General features: G+C 55.2%; 4 protein-coding genes across 4 annotated transcripts; 2 read left to right on the top strand and 2 right to left on the bottom strand.

Annotated features, from left to right (window-relative positions):
* Positions 1 to 201: 201 nt before the first annotated feature.
* L226DRAFT_616270 (alpha/beta-hydrolase) lies at positions 202 to 2988 on the bottom strand (the record flags this gene model as incomplete). The annotated part of the gene is made up of 16 exons (XM_067686883.1): positions 202 to 352; positions 406 to 550; positions 622 to 693; positions 767 to 856; positions 924 to 1045; positions 1114 to 1256; positions 1318 to 1465; positions 1520 to 1727; positions 1795 to 1863; positions 1913 to 1923; positions 1981 to 2315; positions 2374 to 2494; positions 2546 to 2726; positions 2785 to 2844; positions 2902 to 2908; positions 2951 to 2988. 15 exons carry the CDS (start codon positions 2986 to 2988, stop codon positions 446 to 448), a joined length of 1710 nt encoding a protein of 569 aa, XP_067530765.1. The 3' UTR covers positions 202 to 352; positions 406 to 445.
* Positions 2989 to 4909: 1921 nt separating this feature from the next.
* On the bottom strand, positions 4910 to 9728 carry L226DRAFT_539045 (acetyl-CoA synthetase-like protein). The gene is made up of 18 exons (XM_067681615.1): positions 9349 to 9728; positions 8960 to 9280; positions 8759 to 8827; positions 8642 to 8701; positions 8558 to 8589; positions 8373 to 8504; positions 8262 to 8315; positions 8128 to 8210; positions 7855 to 8002; positions 7609 to 7786; positions 7399 to 7543; positions 7280 to 7337; positions 6956 to 7218; positions 6255 to 6894; positions 6161 to 6194; positions 5956 to 6099; positions 5638 to 5897; positions 4910 to 5569 (listed from the first exon to the last, which is right to left on the bottom strand). The coding sequence occupies exons 1-18, from the start codon at positions 9686 to 9688 to the stop codon at positions 5159 to 5161; spliced, it is 3372 nt and encodes a 1123-aa protein (XP_067530764.1). The 5' UTR covers positions 9689 to 9728; the 3' UTR covers positions 4910 to 5158.
* Positions 9729 to 11287: 1559 nt separating this feature from the next.
* L226DRAFT_231584 (aldolase) lies at positions 11288 to 13032 on the top strand. The gene is made up of 7 exons (XM_067673099.1): positions 11288 to 11781; positions 11902 to 12047; positions 12127 to 12290; positions 12355 to 12493; positions 12573 to 12591; positions 12654 to 12777; positions 12838 to 13032. Exons 1-7 carry the CDS (start codon positions 11527 to 11529, stop codon positions 13005 to 13007), a joined length of 1017 nt encoding a protein of 338 aa, XP_067530763.1. The 5' UTR covers positions 11288 to 11526; the 3' UTR covers positions 13008 to 13032.
* Positions 13033 to 17730: 4698 nt separating this feature from the next.
* Positions 17731 to 19076, top strand: L226DRAFT_514697 (WD40 repeat-like protein; the record flags this gene model as incomplete). Its single annotated transcript, XM_067678422.1, has 2 exons — positions 17731 to 18129; positions 18766 to 19076. 2 exons carry the CDS (start codon positions 17731 to 17733, stop codon positions 19033 to 19035), a joined length of 669 nt encoding a protein of 222 aa, XP_067530762.1. The 3' UTR covers positions 19036 to 19076.
* Positions 19077 to 19315: the final 239 nt, after the last annotated feature.

The raw sequence follows: 19315 nt of genomic DNA, 5'->3' as shown, positions 1-19315 counted from the left end.
AGTTGATTGCGGTCATCTTAGCACGCTCCCCAGGAATTACGATTCACGTCTTCAACACATTCAGTGGGAATAGGGTACTATCTATCGCACCTCCTGGCCGCTTTGCTGACGTTCTGTGTATCCTGGCATTCTCACAAAGTGGACAGCACATCTTACATCTTAACGAGTATACACTTCGCGTCTGGGACGCAAAGAGTGGGGAATATGTCGGAGAGCATACGGAGCTAATGCCTTCCAGCGCTATCGCACTCTCTCCTGATAGTTCTGTTCTTGCACTTGGTAACATACAAGGGTTGCTCAGCATACGGTACTTGAACGAATGTATCTTCTAACGCCGGCTATACCCGACGTGCTGAATACATATTGTGAGCGAAGGAAGGTCTCAGAAGGCTAGCATACACGCACCTTTCCATCTTGTTTCGACGTCAGAATGTCCGTGAAACTACTAGATATCCCCGCCAGGCAAATGCGCCAAGATATCCCCAGTATAGACACCAGCGAAGACCTCGAAGTCCGCATCGACCTCGCACACGGTGTTGTGGGCAGGAAGCTGCAAGTCGGGCACCGTATCAGACTGTCTCGTTCTGCGGACTACGTCCGCGAAGTGAAGAGACTACTCACCGTCCCATTCGTAAAATACGCGCTGTATGTCTGGCGTATGCATGCCGACGGCTCACCGACGATAGCAGTGTGCTTTACCCGGGCCGCGCGTGGAGTTCAAGGTCGATTGGTACCGTCGCTGCGCATAAAGCTAACAAGCACGTACCCCAAATCCGTTCAGCCGGACGAGCACCGCGTCCTCTCCGAGAAGACTGGTAAGTTTCTGGGCCCCTGCGAGCGTCGTGATCGGGTCGTACTGCAGAGTGTATCGGAGGTCCATGTCAGCAATTGAGCCAACTTGAACGGAGAGGACGAGGGCTGACAGTGTTTGATCCAACTATGATCTTGTTCGCGAGCTTCTTGTTGAACGGGCCTTGGTACCGCTCGACTGACCGAACGGGCCAGAAGGAGCATTGGTAGAACTCGGCGTACCACCCGGCGCCGACTAGGCATATGTGGTATGATCAGTATCATTCATTTGGCGAAGTAGACGTCGTGTGGTGGAGTACTTACACATGTGTGAGGCTTTTCGGGTGCCCTCTATTATTCCGTTGAAGACGTCGGCCATCGTTGTCCCTTGGAGGTCGACGCTGTCCGCGCAGAGTATTGCGGGGGCACTGTAGGAAGGGGAGTCGCTCAAAACGCGTCGCATGAGGCTGTAAGCGACGCGAATTAATCAAGGACAGCCTTTGAGTGCCAATTGCAAACGAGACGTACGAGCTGCGGGAAGTTGGATCGCTTGACTTCCTGTTGAGAGATAGGTTTCCAGGAGCTTCGCCCTTGATTATCTGCACGGCTTCCGGATATGCCTCGTTCATAAGACTTGACCAGTTCGGAGGTGTGTACATCTGGAAGAATGACTGTGCTGCAAAGTACATGTCAACAATACGATATGATCTGCGCCTGGCGAACCACTCACTGCGGATCAGCCCCGATGTGAGAGGGGCCGACATGTTGACTTTGGCCGCCTCGTACGCAGTTCTGAGCAGCGCCTGGACCTTGACGTCGATATCGAGTGGTCCATCGCCTTCTGACGCAGCCGCGCAGCCAGTGGGGCCTGTGAGTGCACATCCGGTGATCAGCGCCTTGTAGATCGTGTCTACAGAAACAAGCTGGTGCCAGAAATGCTGAGGCGTCCGCGACGAGGGAGATTAGTAGAACGGAACGTATGGCAGGTAATGGGTCGGAACTTACGGTGGATATCTCTTTGGTTGCGAGTAAGACCGGGTCCAGGACGCCATCAATGATCACTCTCCCGACGCGCTGGTTGCGAGATCAGCCTTGACTCAACGAGCCTCAGGGCATCCTCTACCTCTGGAAACACTAAATGATGCACCAAAATGTCAGCTTCGACGTCGCAGAACATGGTTCTCTACTCACTGTTGACGAACGAAGCACCGATGACGGTTCCGAAGGATATCCCGAGGTAGTTGATCGGGACATCAGGGCCTTCAAGGACGTTCGCGATAGAGACCATGTCCCGGACTGTCGCCGCAGTCCCCATGTACCTCAGAAACTTGCCGTTCGAACCGCGGAGACACTTGTTGCCGATATCCTCGTACTTCTTCTGCATTTCTGGGGCTTGTGCAAGAAGTGCGTCTACATCGGCCGGGTCGGAAAAGTCGCCGATCTCCTCGATTCCCTTCAGTTCAATTGTCCCGTTAAATAACTCAATATATTCTTCAATGCCGTCGAAACAGAAGGTATCGCCAGGTCTGAAAAGGAACATCATGTGTGAAATAACACGCTGAAGTGAGGCAAGGTGTCACTAACATCGTCAGTTTTCCGACACCTCTCGGATCCCAGCTCACGATGTCGTATGCGCCACCGGTGACTTCGAGAAGAAGTTCCTTGTATTGATTCACGACGGCAAAAGTAGCTTCTCCAGGTCCGCCTGTACTGCCTGTTAGCGGAGTTCTGATCTGGAAGCGCAAAATGCACTCACCGGGATTGAAGAGGACTGTACCGCGGCGCTCCCCGGTTGCATTAGCTTTGATCATGGCCAATCGCGCGTTGCCGACGGAGGGATCCTGATAGTCTAGTGGGACATTGAAGAACCCGCAGGACAGTGATGTGTCGTTGACGAGGGATGGATCGCATGTTCCCCATTGGATCTGAGTGTCACTCTGAACATGGCTTGGTTAGTCCATCGGGCGAGCGGAGAACTCAGTGCGACATACGTACATGGTGCGAAGAAGTCGCGGCCACCACCCTGCTGGCAAGAATGCAGAATATGAAACCAATCTGATGAATCTTCATCATTGAGTAGGCAAGAGGCGCGTTCTAGTCGAGACTTCGCACCTTATATCTATGCCTTTGCGGCAGTTCAGCGCCGTGAGACTCCGCTCACCGTTTCGGCTTGTCCTTCCGTTCCCAGACGGGCTCCATGAAGTGAAGCTACACAATTGGGGTGAATGTTGAGATGGCGGAGAGCAGTCAGCTCTCCAGTTGCCGTTGCATGCCGGCCGGATTTTGGCTTTCCAGGGTGCAGATGTAACGTCATGCTCGGCGGCTCGCCGAAGCAAAGAGGGCGGCTACAGCATCATGTGCCGCTGCGAAAAGCACTGCAACGATACCTAGGACCGCACAGAATACACGCGTAGAGGATGGTATGCTGTAGATGGCAAGAAAATCCCGGGCTGTCACTCATACATGATAGTCGCGTTCGTGCCACCCGTAATGGCACTTAACTGAACAGCAGCTGCCACGGCAGGACTGAAAATGGCGTCAGTACACAAAGTCTGGGATTTATCAAGTGTTAGAAGTATCTTACAGGTACCTACACGCGCTGTCCTGCATCGAACATGGTTTCAAGCCTCGTTTCCAGCAAACTGAAGCAACTCGTCGCGTCGGCCCTGTTGGAGGTGGATTCAATGCAAGCTACTCGCATCAACAGTTTTAAACCTGAATTAGAGTCAACTTATGACTTGACTTACGATTCTGCCCATCATTCAATCGAGGTACGGTGTGAGTTGACGGTTTGGAGACGATCTTGCCAAGTCGTTGCCGCACTCTCAAGCGCTCACTGATAAGATTAGATGTAAAGTTGGGCGTTACGAGGACACGATGGGACTAGGCAGCCCTTCCTCCTGCTCCTCATTGTATTCCTGCTCTACCACTTGTAGCGCACGCAGTTGCTTCAGATTTGCGACGCGGTGACGATTCTGGTCTCGGCCCTGTTACCTCTCGCTTGCTTGTATATGTTTGACGGGGTTGATCGTCGGTTTCCTACCCGTCGAGAACCCTCGCAATACACAAGATACGAGAAGTGAATGGATACTGGTGGCAGTATGTGCCGTAGCACTGGTGTATGTGCATATTTCTATGTACTGCAGGCCAGAGGTACGTTCTCGCCCTTAAGCTTCTTGCTAGCACCTCCCGTCTCCCGGAGAGCCCCGAATATCTGCACTTCTTCATCTTCGCTAAACTAGCTGTCTTTATTATCCTTGAATCAGCAACCCTCCATATTTGCTCGCACTAACCATGCATTTTGGTGCTAGATGCCAGATTTCTCCCAATACATCGGCTATCCTGAACAGATGCCGCAAGCACGGTTACACGCGGGCTCACCAGGTGGAGTTCACCCTCGCTTCTCTTCGTTTGGTTACCGGACGGCGGAGGAAGCCCTCATTCGCGGGTACATAGTGGTCTTCGTTCACCCACGCCTTGTCGCCTGTGTCCAAGAAGGTCCTCGGTCCCTGATTTTATCCGTCATACTGGGACTCGACGTTCCCGGTCATTGGATCACCTTCCCGCGCCGCGCTGGAGGTGTATTACGTTCCTACTGCAAAAGAAGCCCGGGACACACCGCAACTCCCTACTGATCTCGGTCCATTCCCGCGAACCAGTGATTTGACCAGGCTATGCAGGGTTGCAGCTGAATCCTGTTACGCGACAGACATCGTACAGTCGCAGAACGACATCGGCAGTCACGGTATCTCTTATGCTCATGTTCCCCTTGCGACCGCCGGCAAGCGCACCCAGAGCGCAAGTCCCCATCATTTTGACCCGACACCAGACGCAGAATCCAGGACCGAACCGGCATCCATCCCTTTGTCCTCGAGGACACCCGTGTACCCCACTTCACTTCTACCCGCTCCCGCGATGACATGTATTGCAGACGGCCTATCTGCCCTGCCAGGCTCCCTCCTTCGTTCGCGATTCCTTGACCTCCGTGGTCAATGACTGCTCTCCTGATGTCCTTACGGCCAACAGATTATCGAGAATCCTGTGGTCATCTGCAGAATCTAGACATTGCGCATGTCCACGACTGACCTGTGAGGCGTGGACTCCTCGTCATGAGGGTAGACTTTTCGCCACTACCTCCGCTGGCTGGGGAGTGTCAGACTCGGACCAATGTTCACTGTGGACGTGTAACCCATGCGACTCGTTATACATGATATACAAAGACTTCTATGCGAGACATTCCTACACGTTTTGAACTCGAGGGCTGTAACAAACCTGATATGAACAAGATGATTTCGTCCTGCATGGGGCCCTTCTCACGTTTCATCCAATATCCCAATTCAAAGACGGCAATATCGCGCAATACCGCCTCTCACAGCTTCAGATGGCCGACCTTCCCCCAAAACTCGACGTAGTTCAGCGCGTCCTCCCGGCCAATCGGGCGCACCTCCGCAAGCGTCTTCGAGCAGCGCACCGCCTTCTCGGTGCTCAGCGGGCCCTTGGACCCGCCCATGCCCGCGGTCTTGAAGAAGTCGATGAGGTTGTGCGCCGCGTCGTGCTGCTCTGCGCTCGGGCGCGCACTCGCCGCCGCCGCGGACTGTTCGAGGCGCGCGAGCCACTCCGCGTAGGGCACCGCGGGCACCCCGAGCCGCTCGGCGATGGGAACGAAGACGTTGTTCCAGGGAACGGGGTAGGGCGAGACGAGGTGGAGGACGCGCTCGTCCGAGTCGACCATCTCTTGCAGGGCGGCGGCGACGACGTCGACCGCGACCCAGGTCAGGTCCTGCGAATGATTGTGCGAGTGGTTAGGATGTGACGAGGAGAAGAAGACGCGAAGCAGGAGATACTCACCTCGTCCTTGACAGGGATGCAGCCGAGCCGCTGGCTGACGCGCGTGAGCGCAGCGACCCATTCGGTCGTGTTCCAGCCGCCTGTCTGTTGATCGCCGCTGACCTGGCCGACACGCACCGAGGTCGTCTTGAGCCCTGTCTGCTTGGCTGCGCGGCCGAAAAGTTGTTCCGTCACCCACTTGCTCTCGCTGTAGCCCATGCCGTACGCGATGCTGGGCTCGACATCGAGCGTCTCTGCGGCAGGCGTCGAATATACGTGGTCTGTGCGGGATTGCGTGAGTCTAGCAGTGTGAGTGTGATTGGAGGACGGTGCACGTACGGCGCATGGAGGAGATGGAGCTGACGAAGAGCGTGCGGGGGCCGCCGGGAATTGTGGAGTTGAGAGCGAAATCGAGGAGGTTGCGGGCGCCGGCGATGAGGGGCTCGAAGGAGGGGAGTGCGACGTTGAAGTCCACGCGCCATGCTGGTGTGGATACCAGTAAGCATCATCTTCCCGTCTACACATGTATCTCGCTTAAGCTCACCGTTATGGATGATTTGCGTGACGCTGTTCCTCATCTAAAAAAGGTAGATGCGATCAGTCACACTCCGGAAGTTAATAGCTTGTATTTCTCTCACCTCGTCGTAGAGCGTCTCGCCGAGGTCGAAGTGCGGCTTCGAGAGGTCGGCGGGGTGGAACGATACTCGTCCGCTGTCCAGGAGTGACTCATCCAGACCCCACTGCCTGAAGGCCGCACGCGAACGCTTCTCCAGGGCTGCCTCCGAACCAGGCGAGCCACGGTTGAGGGCATACACCCGCGCGACATCCAGCCGCTCGAGCAGTTGCGCGAGGAGGTGCGAGCCGAGACGTCCCGTCGTACCAGTGACAAGCACTGTCTCCATCCCATGTCCGTTCGCATACCCGTTCCCGTTGATGTGCCCGTTAGCGTACCCGTTCGCATACCCGTTCCCGTGCCCGTTCCCATTGACGTGCCCGTTCCCGTGCGCATGCCCGTTCGCGAGGGTCTCCTTCTCGGGGAACCTCGCCTCGAACCCTGCGCTGTACTTGTCGAGCAGGGTGCGCATGCGGTCGATCGCCGCGGCGCGCTCCGCGTTCTTGTCGACGGCCTTGCCGGAGATCATGCCCGAGATGTAGGCGGCGAGCGCGTTGATGGTGGGGTTGGCGTAGACGAAGGTGGAGGGGATTGCGTGGATGTTGACGGACGAGGCAGAGCGGAGGGAGTGGATCGTCGTGTTACGGATCCAGGTTGCTTGCAGGCTGCGCGTCGGTCGAGGCGTGGTCAGGATGATTGGTGGAGGAGGAAGGAGAGGACACGTACCTGTCACAGCCCTGCTGGAAGAGGTCGTCTGTGTCCTTGATGTCCGGGTTCTTCATGACTGTCTTGACGATCTCGCGCACGTACTGGTGCACAGACTCGACGGACCAGTCGCGTGGGGGCGCGATATCGAGCTGTGACGACTCCTCGACCTTCTTGTAGAGCGCGTCGATCTCTTCGGAGTAGGAGGCGATGCAGACCTGGCGGCGCGGTGTGCCCTTGGCGGTGTACTCAAGCGGCTTCTCGGGCGTCGTAACCATGATCATCTACAGTGGGACGACGCTGTGAGTGTCCTGATTCGTGCAGAACGTGCGGCAAATGACATACCTCCTTGAAGATGCGTGAGTGCGACGGGGCGTATGCGTTCATCTTCTCAATAGACGGCCTAGATTGGCGTTGAGTGTCAGTGGCAGTCTCAAATCCGAGCTCTGGAAGATACCACGTACCAGATCTTGTTCCTGTACGCTTCAAGCGCGGCTTCGTCCCTTGGGTCGAAGGACTCCTGCGGTTGGATCAGAACGCCGTTCTGGAACCGTCCACGGCCAAACATCAGGCATGCGTAGACATTCGGGTCCTCCAACAGAATCGCCTCTGCGAGTGCAAGGAACCGGATTAAGCATCACAGATTCAAGGATAAAAACGAACGCGTCACGTACCCAAAGGCGCGGGATTCGTCTTCTCGCCGGTGGAGAGCATGAGTTGGTCGTCGACGCGTCCGAAGACACGGAAGAGGTGAGGCTTCGTCGGGTGCTGCTCCAATAGATCGCTCGTTTCGTAGGCCGGCTTTCCGTCAATGACTGCATTGAATACGTTGGGGGTGTTAGTGGCCGATTCCTGCAACGCATAGGATGAGGTCAGACGCTCGTCTATGGGTCCACGGGTAAGGGAGGAGCTGTACTCACGAATGCGATAGGCTCGAAGAGGCCAGGCTGTCCCTCCTGGGGAATGAGACGGAGATTGATGTGCGGCGAGATCTGGAAATAGTCCCACTCGGGCTTGTCCATGGTATCTGGGTCGGGGATCAAACGCACGACCGCGCCGATCTCCGTCCTGAGGGTGATACATCAGTTGAAGTTTCATGTCATAGGAATATGACATAGCGAGCAGGGGAAGAGACAAAGAAAGGGAGAGTAGACATGCTTAAAGATCGACTTTCAAGACAAGGAAACACGTACAGGCCGTAGAACGGGATGAGTGCGATGTTCTGAGCGGCGATTGCGTCGCCGATCTGCTTGTTCATGGGGGCGCCTGCGTAGATCTGCACGTACGTATAAGTCACAATCCGTATATAAATGAAGTGCAGACGTACCATAGCACGGAGTGTGCGGATCTTGTCCATGTTATCCGGGTTTTGCGCCCATGCCTAGACATGAGAGTTGATAAGGATTCGACGCGAACGCCGAACAGAAGCGGGACTTGCCTCAATGAACGCAGGAACACAGTAGACGATCTCGCTCCTCGTTGCAATGAGAGAGTCAAGGAACGTCTCTGGAGTGGGAAGAACAGCTGGCCAGGATGGCTTGAACATTGTCCACGTCATACCGTCGAAGACCTGTTCAGCAAAGTCAGCATGGTATGAGAAGCAGTCCTGACAGGAACATGTACCGTCCAGGCAATCATGAGAGCACCCATGATATCTGTAAAATTCGAATTAGCGGCATCGAATGAGTCGGCGAGGGAAGCACGTACGGAACATCGGGTTCGGCTGGCCGCCAACACGAACCCCGCAGAAGTCGACGTCGCCGAAGTCTGCATGAGAACACGTGAGATGGCGCGAGAGGGGGGAAGTTAGGGAGAGATACCCACAAACGAAGGTTCCCCATTGCCGCAGAGTCTTGCCCATAAACCGAATTGGCTTCGGGAAAGCGGTGGACCCTGCAGCAACACAACGTGGAAGTCAGCATCAAGCATCAACTGCAAGCTCAAGCGCCACGGAGATCAAACAGGCGCCAGCGCCCACTCCGCGGCACCGGTGCGCAGCACAGCTCTGACTGAACCATCGCTCACCCGACGAGTGCAGGATGATGCACTTCTTCTCCTCGTACAGATGCGCCATCGGCACCAAGTCTTCGTCTTCCCCTGGTCCGTAGATGTCCTCAAATAACGGCATCGGGAGTACTTCGAAGTCCAGCCCGTCCTTCACGAGAATCTCGTTCGCCTCCTTCGCAAGTCGTTGCATCGCAGGATCCCCGCTGACGAACATCTGCTTCACACCCGTCTTCGACACCAGGTGTGCGACCGCGATAGCCGAGTTGCGCGTCGAGATTGGGAACGGCGTCACCCCGAGGTACATCAACCCCACCTTGAAGGTGTAGAATGAGATCGAATCTGCGATCCACGACACGACACAGGTGAGTAAGCGCTGCAGGGTCGAGACAATGCCCATGATGGTGTACCTGTCGTGGAGAGGATTCCGATAGCCGGAGGATCGTCCTCGCTCTTGCCCTCCTGTGCCTTGGCGTAGTAGTCGGACAGGCGGTTGTAGTGAGCGGAGGCGATCGTCGCAGACTTCTGGATCGCGCGATAGACCTCGGGGAAGCGGATAATCTTCTCCTGGCCGTCGTCATCGATGTACGCGAAGACTGCGTGCTCGGGGCTGTTCTTCGCATGGTGTTCGAACAGCTGCGGGATGGTGAGCTTGGTGTCGAAGTCTGGGCGCTTGAACGTCTTGCTGTTCGCCCCCTGCACGGTCTTGACGGTGGGGTTGTAGAAGCTGGGCGCGTTTGTGAAAGACATTGTGGGTGCAGAAGCGGCTGAGAAGTGGGACCAGAAGATGCGTGGGCTGTCAGCTGGTACCCACTATCTCGCACGCGAATTATATACCCGGCCCTATTCCTGACGCAAGCCTATCCTCTCCTGCTTCTTGAAAAGGATTTGCGTATGTGTTCGTGACGATAACGCTCCAGACTCGGCGCTGCGATCTCGGCGGTCAGAGTAGCAACCCTCGGAGAGTGAACGTGAACACCCCACTTCCGTGTTGAGTACTCTGACCGCATCGTAATCGCCGCCGGTCTGTATTAAGTAGCGTCTCGGCGGCGAGTGAGAGTATCGATGGTCTTTGCAAATGGCGGGGTTTGGAGACAGAGTGGCATCAGAGCAGAAGCAGCGGAACCCGCATGTATTGTTCTCAGGCTCGACAGAGTGTAGCCGTGCGGAACACCATGCCTAGCATTCCTGCTCGCTAAACGGAGGGAAGACAAGGACACTGCATAAGCACCTTTGATACCAGAGGCTTCCCGAAGTCGAAGCACACTGCGGGTTATGTCACAGCATCAACGGGAAACACCGAGCTATGGCCAAACACCATGACCGCGGCACGCCATTACCTCCTATCGTTGAGCGGATGGCACATAGCCGTGCATGGGTCTTGATAACGGTTTTAGCGAGAGTGGAAAGCCGTGGGCCGTGGATGCAATAACACGAACAGCGGTGCCCATGGGGTGAACTTCGGAATGATTTGATGGCATGTTTCCACATACGCCGGCCATGACAGTTACTTTGTTCGCAAGGGGTTCTGTCCGGACCTTGGTACCGGCCTTCACGGCTGCACGCAATAGCAGAGAGCAAAGGCCCTAGCTGCACCTCCGAATATGCGGTCGGTAGCCGCTAATCCGGGCCATGGCAGACACGGAAACCCGCTGTCTTCAAGGATCGTGCTGGACAGATTAACATATGCGTATGGACACTGTGGTGCGTCATTGACACGGTGACCGCATACTATTCCGCAATCGTAGTCTCCCCATGCCGTGAACGTCCTGGAGTACGAAGGGGTTTACGTTTCATCCGGGAGCTATTCAGAGCATGAACACCCCGTTTCTCAACAATAGTACTTCCTCGCGCTGTCGTGAATGGTGCACTTTGAAATCTCTACGTGCGTCCGGAGATATGAGTCATCGCGCGTAATTCAGGGTCGGGCCCGATAGTTTTGGGGCAGGAGAAGTACTGTGTGTGTCCGGAGATTCTTCACGATAGCGCTTTTCCATGACCAGTGAGGCTCTCCACTTGTCGCCCAATCAACTTCTTCTGAGACGCGGGAAGCCCACTTGGACGCTCGTCTGCCGCACACACTTGTCCCCAACAATGGATAACGCAGCATTGTCTGCACTGATGCGAATTCAGATCGCTTAAGGTATGAAGTGATGGAACAGGTCGTTGACGAGAAGCCCCACAATGAGGGTGGAGGTCGAGGTTGATTCTTATTCTCAAGATTCAGGTACTTCACACGGTTCCAGGTGCAACCGCCCGCAGTCTAATCCTCGCTTAATACTGGGTGCGCTTCTTCCTCTCATGATCCAAGGTGAGTGCTCGTCCGTGTCGCCTAAACACCGCCGGTCCTTTGTATCGGCATGAGACGCTGCATGTCGCCCAAATCGGTACGATGCACAATTTCTGCAGGAGACATACGTCCACCGCGCCGACCCCAGAAAACGCGAAGAGACCGCAGCACACGCAAATCCCGTAAATCGACCTAAGAGCGTAGCTCTAGAAAAGCCCCCACGGACGACCCACACTCCCCTCCATCGTCACCTCCCCGCATCTCGCACCCAGCCCCGCACTTCCCGAACCTGCTCGCAATGGCTCAGACTCTGCTCTACCACGTCTCCGCCCTCACGGCCGTCGACGTCGACTCGATGGACCCCACCGTGTCCGCCCGCTACACCAAGGCCGGGGTCAAGCTGCACGACATGACCTCCAACCAGGCCATGGTCTGCGTGGAGGCCTCCCGCCCCGAGCGCGCCGACATCCTCAAGACCGCGATCGACCAGATCAAATCTACCAAAGGCGATCTCGACATTGACGCCCAGGTCCTGGAGACCGTGGACTTGCTCGTGAGTACGAAATGCCGGTGCACAGCATGCGGGCATCTCCTTGCGCGTACGATTGCTGAGATTGATCATGTTCACTGATTACCACTTCGGTGTCTCTCCCGCACTCACACCGCACCGCAGGCTGCGCTCTTCTGCAAGCAGGTCTTCCCATACCTCACCGGCCGTGTGCACACGCAGACCTCGCCGCTGCTCGCGTACGACACCGAGGCGACCGCGAACCACGCCCGCAAGCTCGTCGCGTTGCTCGAGGAGCACGGCATCCCGAGGTGCGTACGCTCTGCTCTGGGGTCGCACAGCATGCTGGACATTTGTAATAATTGTTACCGTTGTCCTGTTCCTGCGCAGATCCCGTGTGTGCATCAAGATCCCCTCTACCCCGGAGGCGCTCCTCGCCTGCAGGGAGGTCGAGAAGGAGGGCATCCGCACGCTCGCCACCAGCCTCTTCTCCGTCTCTCAGGCCCTCGCTGCTCACGAAGCGGGCTGCCTGTACATCGCCCCATGGCTCAACCGTTAGTCTCTACTTCCTTCTTGTCATTATTGCAACTACTCACTGATGCACTGGTCTCTGTTTAGAGCTCCGCGTCCACTTCGAGCCCGCCCTCTGGACAGAGTATGCGGACGTCGCCAAGGAACACCCCCGCATGCCCATCATCCGCCAGATCGTCAAGGTCTACCGCGACATCGGGACCAAGACCGAGATCCTCCCGGCCAGGTAGGTTGATACCGCAGTCAGCTGTCATCGCGCCGGTCTGATGGCCGTACCTCTCGCTATTCTTGTTTCGTGGCACCAGTATCGTGAATGGGAAAGAGGTAGCGTTCTGTTTCTGCTCTTGGAACGAGAGGGAGCGTCGGCTGACGGAGAGATCTTGCAGGCCGTCGCCTTGGCTGCTCTTGGCCCCGAGCACCTCACGCTCCCCGCGGTCGTGTTGGACCAGCTCAGTGCTGCAACCAGCGCTGAGCCCATCCCCATCGACCCCGAGCTCGCAAGCGCTTCCGGTAAATTTCGTTATACCCTTCATTGCTTTGCATCCGGTATGCTAATGCTCGACGACATAGTCTCGGACGAGGTGAAGAGCATCAAGTACCTCGACAACGGCGCCGCTGCGCTCAAGGAGTCCATCGCTTCGGACGAGCAGACGAGGGTGTACCTCGCGGACGCCCTCAAGGTCTTTGGCGACATGGAGCTCAAGACCCGGGAGATTGTCCGCGCTGCGCTGACTGCCTAGAAGTGTCCGAGAGGTGATACTTCGTAAAAGAAATGATGATCGTGTTGTACTATAGAAGTGTTGTATATCCCGGTTTCAGAAATCTCGCGTTGAATGCAATCGCTGTTGTACCATGATACCATTCCTTCATTGCGTGCGGAGGTTTCGCGTAACCGCAGTGCGACAGAGAAGCTCGGTCCGAGTGTTGTCTCCGCCATGTACTTGGATATACGTATCTCAGGCTGCCAATGTTGTACGTGTAAGTTACCTTCATGTACTCGATACAATTGGTGTTCCTCACGGAGTAAGCCACGCGTTCCCCCGGTGGCACCTTCTCTTCTCTTCTCTGTCCGCACTTCTGCCCTGCTCACGATCGCCCTTGCATCACCATGCCAGCATCCTCCGCACAAGCTTCGCAGGAGATACGCTTAAGCAGCAAGCTTGCGTTCCTGATTGACGCTCCTGAGCGTCTGCTTCAAGTTCTCGTCTAAATGGCTCAGCTCTCGGAGAAGACGTTACTCCCGATTTCCTGCTGTACGCAACCAGCCTCGACGACACCGATATTCTGAGCCCCGCAAGTCAGCCAAGCCTGCCATCAAATCCAAAGTATGATTGGCGCACCGGGACCGTGTCCGAGCAACGCACTAGAACTCACAATGAACTTCAGGGAAAGCCGTCCGTGAGATGATGCGTGATACCCATTGCAGTACCTGGCGGAGTTTCCAGATGTTGTATTAATTACTGAATACCAGAAGCTCGATCCTCGGCGTTCCCGATATGCCACTCCCATTGATTCATCTGTGTGGGGGTGAGCCCCGCCGCGTCGCTCGGTAATAAGCGTTGACGTGTACAACTGCAGCTCCAGGCAAGGTCGGAGTAACGTTATGGCATCCTGGAGTATGCGCGGGTATCAGCGAGCGTACTAGGGCGTATCTCCGGGACCTTCGGGGAGAGATGTACCTTACCCGAGCTCCTTGGACGGTCGCTCACCATGCGTCTCTCCATAGGCGCTTCGAGTCGTCGTTGCGTTGCGAGTCTATCATTCGCAATAGTAGTGAGAAGTGCGGAGTGCGAGCTCCACATCTGCTCCTGTGGGTGCCGCAGAGGATCTTCGCCAAGATTGAGCAGTGGTGGGAGCGTTGGGGCTAAGAAGAGAGGCTCATTGGTATTCCTCCGATGAGGTCGGCATGAGTGAGTATTGGCGGTCGCTTGACTTGGAGTTCTTCATCGATATGACCACGTATGCCAGCGCATTCCCACACTGGAGGATTAACGTGAGCATGGCCTGCGCCGGAGAAAGCGAGATGATTGCAGGGATCGTCGTCTCCGGCGATCCAGTAGTGCGGTACTTGCAACGGCGATTGTGAGAGTTCGGCATTCGCACGCCCAAGTTACTGCGAGGCATCGATGCATCGGGAGTATAGAGTCATACGCACCCTAGAACTGTAGAGTTCGATGAGCGGTACTCATGTAGGACCTGGTTGAGCCAGAGTGATATATGGGGATGTGTATCTTCAGAACCACCCCGCCCCGGGCGACGTATGGAACGCCGGCTAGGTATACGGCATTCTGACCGCAATAGATTGTGGAGCGTTATGCCGGGGTTCCCTCGGTATCTTCTGATAGTTTCCAAAAACGTGCGCAATGTTACGCAAGAAGGTAGAGGAAAGTAGAGGAAAGTCACCTACATAACCCATCAGGTACATTGTCCTCCGGTTTGTGGTGAGTCGGCCTGGCTACGCTGCTCAATAGAGAATACGCCAACGGTAACATCAGCTGGTAAATTGCAAAGATAACTGACTAGTGAACTTATGCGGCCCTTGACTAGTGAAGTTCTCACCTTCCGTAACAAACATGCGGACTGTCTCGTGATGGTAGTTACGACGCAGCTGGACCTCAGGTCTTCGTCCAACTGGATCCAGCTCTTAGTGGAGTAAAAGGGTGTATCGCCCATTGTTAACCATTCCTTTTCCCCAACAGCTTGTCTAGGAAGACATCTCTGTCCGCTATGCCGATGCTTGTCGGAGCTCGGGAATGAAGTTGAACTTGTCATTTACACACGGACATTGAGCTCGGGCCCAGGGGTCTTTGATGGACCCTGAAGAGTATTGTTTCAGCAACGAAGTATGTGACGAAAAATGTTCACGAACCGCCAACCGGGCGCAGCGAGTTCTAATGGTTCGTGTCCAAGAGACGCTACTACCCTACACGACCGATTCCCGCTTTGATGGGAGCCACGTGGAGGCGTTGTGGCTGCCCGCAGCAAGCTCCCTCGCTTATTTCTCGTCCTCTTCCAAGTTCATACTCATGTTCTTCCGGGGCCGCTAACTATGCCATGAGTGTTGCTCTATCACTGAACAAACGAAAGAATGACAGACACAAGATTGCTTTTCTGTCTCTTCATGTTAACATCCTGAACTCCCGAACTCCAGAGCTCCAAGGCCGGAACTTGCGTGCGTTTTGTCGCGCCTGCGAATACTGCGCTAATTTGCATGGGAAACGTAGCGATGGATACATGGATAATAGCTCCTTGGGTTGCACATGCTGGGTGAGGCACTACCAGATCTCGCTGAAGGCCCACGCGCGTACGCTCGCGAACGAGTCCGCACTCTGAATATCTGAATGCGCCCAATTGGTGGCGACTAGGGACGCATGAACGCTCGTACGAGGAGCACGGGAGCCCGAAGGGGAGGAGCCATGCGGAGATGTGGAATGGACACGGCTGTATACTGCGCCGCGAGCTGCCAACCGCGAATACGTATGTGGACTACTTAAGTGTAATCCCATATGCAACTCCTGCGTCCCTCCCCTTCTCCGCTCTCACGGGTGCATGCGGGTCCTCAAGATGTCAAGGTCGTTCGTTACAAGTTGTGCCACCTGCGATAATAAAAGAGGGGAGCGCAGTGCCACTATCGAAGTTTTGCGTATGGTCCTGCGAGCTCCAGCTGTGCAGCCCTACGACGAGACATATCCCACCGAAATAGTACGTCCGCCGTCCACGTTCACATGTTTGATTCACGACTTCCGTTGGTGCATGTCGAGCCAAGAGCATCTCAATATATCTGACAATTCCTCTCGTTCCGTTCTAGAAAAGCGTCTCGAACCCCACTGAAGTCGGGCGCCGCTCTTCGTCGCCGTCTCAGGCTGGACATATCGCACGCTGCATCATGATCAGTCTGTAGGCATCGTGAGAGACGGTATGTATGTCTACCTTGTTGTTATCGCCGTCATTCCTATTCTGCTGACAGTCTAACCCGAATTCCCGCGGGGCTGCAACTGGATGTTTCATTAGGGGTTTGTGGTAACTGCTTGCTCTAGAGAGTCTGTGGACGCAGTGAAGCGGTGTAGGAGGCTTTGCCCCCCATAATAGCGTTCCGAGGAAACTTGCAGTACGAACGTCGCCGACATGCCAGAGATGCCTACGATAGGCTGTGAACACCTCACCGGCCGTACCCGCGTTCCGAAGACACAGCCCCGACACAGCTTTATACGGGAACGCGGCAGTGGCAAGGATCTGTGCGTCACGATTCACCCCATCTCCCAACCACCATGTCGCCCCTCACAGACCAACCTCACGTCCCGCTCGAAGTCGCAGAGAACATCATCGATCAACTCGTCCATCACGTTGACACCCTTCGCAGTTGCGCGTTGACATGTCGTGGATGGCTTCCCCGTTCTCGATATCATCTCATGACCTCAATCCGTATACAGGCGAAAGACGACCTCTCCTCCATGTATGACTACCTCAGCTCTACCCCTCGCATCGCTAGCATCGTCCGGAATGTCTCGATCTCGCCAGCGGACACCGAAGGGAACTGTCTATATCTCAAGGCGTTCCCATTGCTTTTGTTATCGCGACTCCCGAAACTACAGAGCTGCAAAATGGACTGGTTCCACGACCATGTCTCGTTCCATGCCGCAAACCTTCTCGGAATTCAAACGTATCTCCGGGTGGAAGAGCTGAGGCTAGAAAATATCAGGTTTCGCACAGGGGGAGAGCTCGCGCGGCTTTTGACCGCCTTCCCCCTACTCCGGCTCCTACACTTTGAATGGTTGTCTGTCAGTGACTTGGAGCACAGTGTGGGCAGCCTAAATGCCATTAGGCGGTTTGGCGGCAAATGCAGCCGTCTGTCCGAAGTGACGGTACGTCGTGCCTCATGCTTTGTGGTAATTCGCAACTAACCTTTCTTGGCAAGTTACACTCTACAGAAGCTCCTGTCGTCCGCCTCATTCTCAGCATGTGCTCCTCGACATTGGAAGTTCTACAGTACGATATGTATGATCCTGACGGCAATCTTGAGGAAGGTACGTCTCGGTATCGGAACCACGATCTGCAGGACCATTGCTGACCATGGCTGGTGGGTTTATGTAGATGGGTATAACGCAAGCCTTCTCTCGGAGTTGAAGCGTCTGCACTCTCTGGAGTTGGAATTGAAGACCCCACACGCGGACTTTTCTCAGTCGTTCAGTACAATTGCCATGATTATCGGAGAACCTGCTACATCGTCTCTCAAGTTTCCACTCCGCCACTTGATAATTACCTTCACTCGCACACCCATCTTCAACGACAAAGATGTCGGGCAACTCAAACGATGCCACCTGCTAGAAAGCGCTATTGTTATGCACCTGATACCATGCGTAACGATGTCGCTTCCGATAATCAAGCAAAACAGACTCAGTTTCTGGTCGAGGATGCTTCATACTCGCCTCCCGCGTCTACATGAGGGAAGAATCCTGGAGGTTCATGGTGTGTCCCGCATATTCCAATCTCCGCTTCGCGCATTCTCTAAACTATGGAGGGCATCATACAGGGGGAAAGCAGTACATTGGCCACGATGCACCTGTGGTAGCCATAGCGGCCTCCCCAGATAGTCGATACATCGCCAGCAGCGCAGACGATGGCACTGTCATCATATGGAGCACGATGGCGCCCCCAAGGGAGATACTACTTGAATCTGGACTCACGAAATCTCTCTCATTCTCCAATACAGGCGACTTCCTAGCGGCCATACACCAATCCCATCGGATCCTCATCTGGCGTGTCGTTGACGGTTCTCTGATCATCTCGACTGATGTCCTCGAACAGCGCTTGGATTCTTGTGTATGGTCGAGAGACGACGGTCTAGATGTTGTCAGTCTTGTCGTCCTTGGAATCAAATCACGTAGAACCCGTCGCGTCACCTTGGACACCATAATACAAGACAGGTTCCCGTGCACCGTGACGGCCTCCGATCACAATGCCGGGCTAGCACCTGTTCCATTCTCACCTCCCGAACACGCTGCCAAGCACGAAGTCAAGAAACTTGAAGTTGACGCTGTTTGTGCTGTCTGCGCGCAGTCGTCTAACGGCAGATCGGTCGCGGTAGTCTGCACTAGGCGGGATTGGCCGAGGGAATGCAAGATCTGGCTCACTGTCAACTCGACTACCGTGTCCGAAGTGCATACATTGACTATCCATTCCGCCTACCCCAGCTCCGCTACCTTCATAGGCGATGATCAGTTCGTTGTAGGCTCTGTTGACGGTCGCATCAAGTGGTGGGACATTTTATCGTTCTCATTCCCAACAGTAGCCACTACAACACCACACGGCACACTCACTGTCTATGGGACCGACGTCGCAGTGTCAAGATTAACTGTGTGGCCTCGAGGATCCTTCCTCATGGCATGGAACCCTCTCAAACCGTTGATGGTGCTACGACGCAGGTACCACTTGAATCTCAATCCGGACGCGCAGAGTCAGCCGAGTAGCAGTGACTTCTGTCCACACGTCTACCTCGAGGGGCACACGGGATACGTGAGAGATGCATGCTTCTCTCCCTGCGAACGGTACATCGCCACTGCCTCCCGCGACAGGACGGTTCGCTTGTGGAACGTCGCGGATGGATCGCTCATATGGCGCTTCACGGACCACGATGCGGAGGTGATGCACGTTATTTTCTCGGCGGACGGGTCGACCTTGGCCTCAGTGGATTCCGATGGACAGGTTTGCCTGCATCCTGTGTCTAGGTTCGTCAGAGACAGTGCGCCGCTTGCTTCGTTGACGGTCTGATAGTGTTCGAAGGACTCTCCCCTCGTACCATGTATCTTCATTCCACACACACACATGCACAGGGCTGATAGTACGCCAAAATCATGAGCTCTCCCAACCAATGCCACTTGCCGAGGTTCACCGTATCCTGATAACCACATGTGAGTTGATTCCAGATATCCCTGGGATCTCACCTCAGATGCCATACTCTACATACTTGACTGCACTCGTGCCATCCGTTCTGGCCATGAACATCTCCACACGCACCCAAGCAAATGATAACACGAAAAGCGGCTCAGGC

The sequence above is a fragment of the Lentinus tigrinus genome (assembly GCF_003813185.1).
Source record: "Lentinus tigrinus ALCF2SS1-7 unplaced genomic scaffold L226scaffold_39, whole genome shotgun sequence".
Classification (NCBI taxonomy): Eukaryota; Fungi; Basidiomycota; class Agaricomycetes; order Polyporales; family Polyporaceae; genus Lentinus; species Lentinus tigrinus.
Note: the sequence above shows the minus strand (reverse complement) of the source record. Positions and strands in the feature narration are given on the sequence as shown.

Coding starts and splice junctions, on each gene's coding strand:
- L226DRAFT_539045 (XM_067681615.1), bottom strand. CDS start 9,688: ATGTCTTTCACAAACGCGCCCAGCTTCTACAACCCCACCGTCAAGACC. Junction 8,211..8,261: donor TCCGCACACTCCGTGCTATG/GTACGTCTGCAC, acceptor ACGTACGTGCAG/ATCTACGCAGGCGCCCCCAT. Junction 8,003..8,127: donor CTCATCCCGTTCTACGGCCT/GTACGTGTTTCC, acceptor TATCACCCTCAG/GACGGAGATCGGCGCGGTCG.
- L226DRAFT_231584 (XM_067673099.1), top strand. CDS start 11,527: ATGGCTCAGACTCTGCTCTACCACGTCTCCGCCCTCACGGCCGTCGAC. Junction 12,291..12,354: donor CATCGCCCCATGGCTCAACC/GTTAGTCTCTAC, acceptor GTCTCTGTTTAG/AGCTCCGCGTCCACTTCGAG. Junction 12,778..12,837: donor CGAGCTCGCAAGCGCTTCCG/GTAAATTTCGTT, acceptor TCGACGACATAG/TCTCGGACGAGGTGAAGAGC.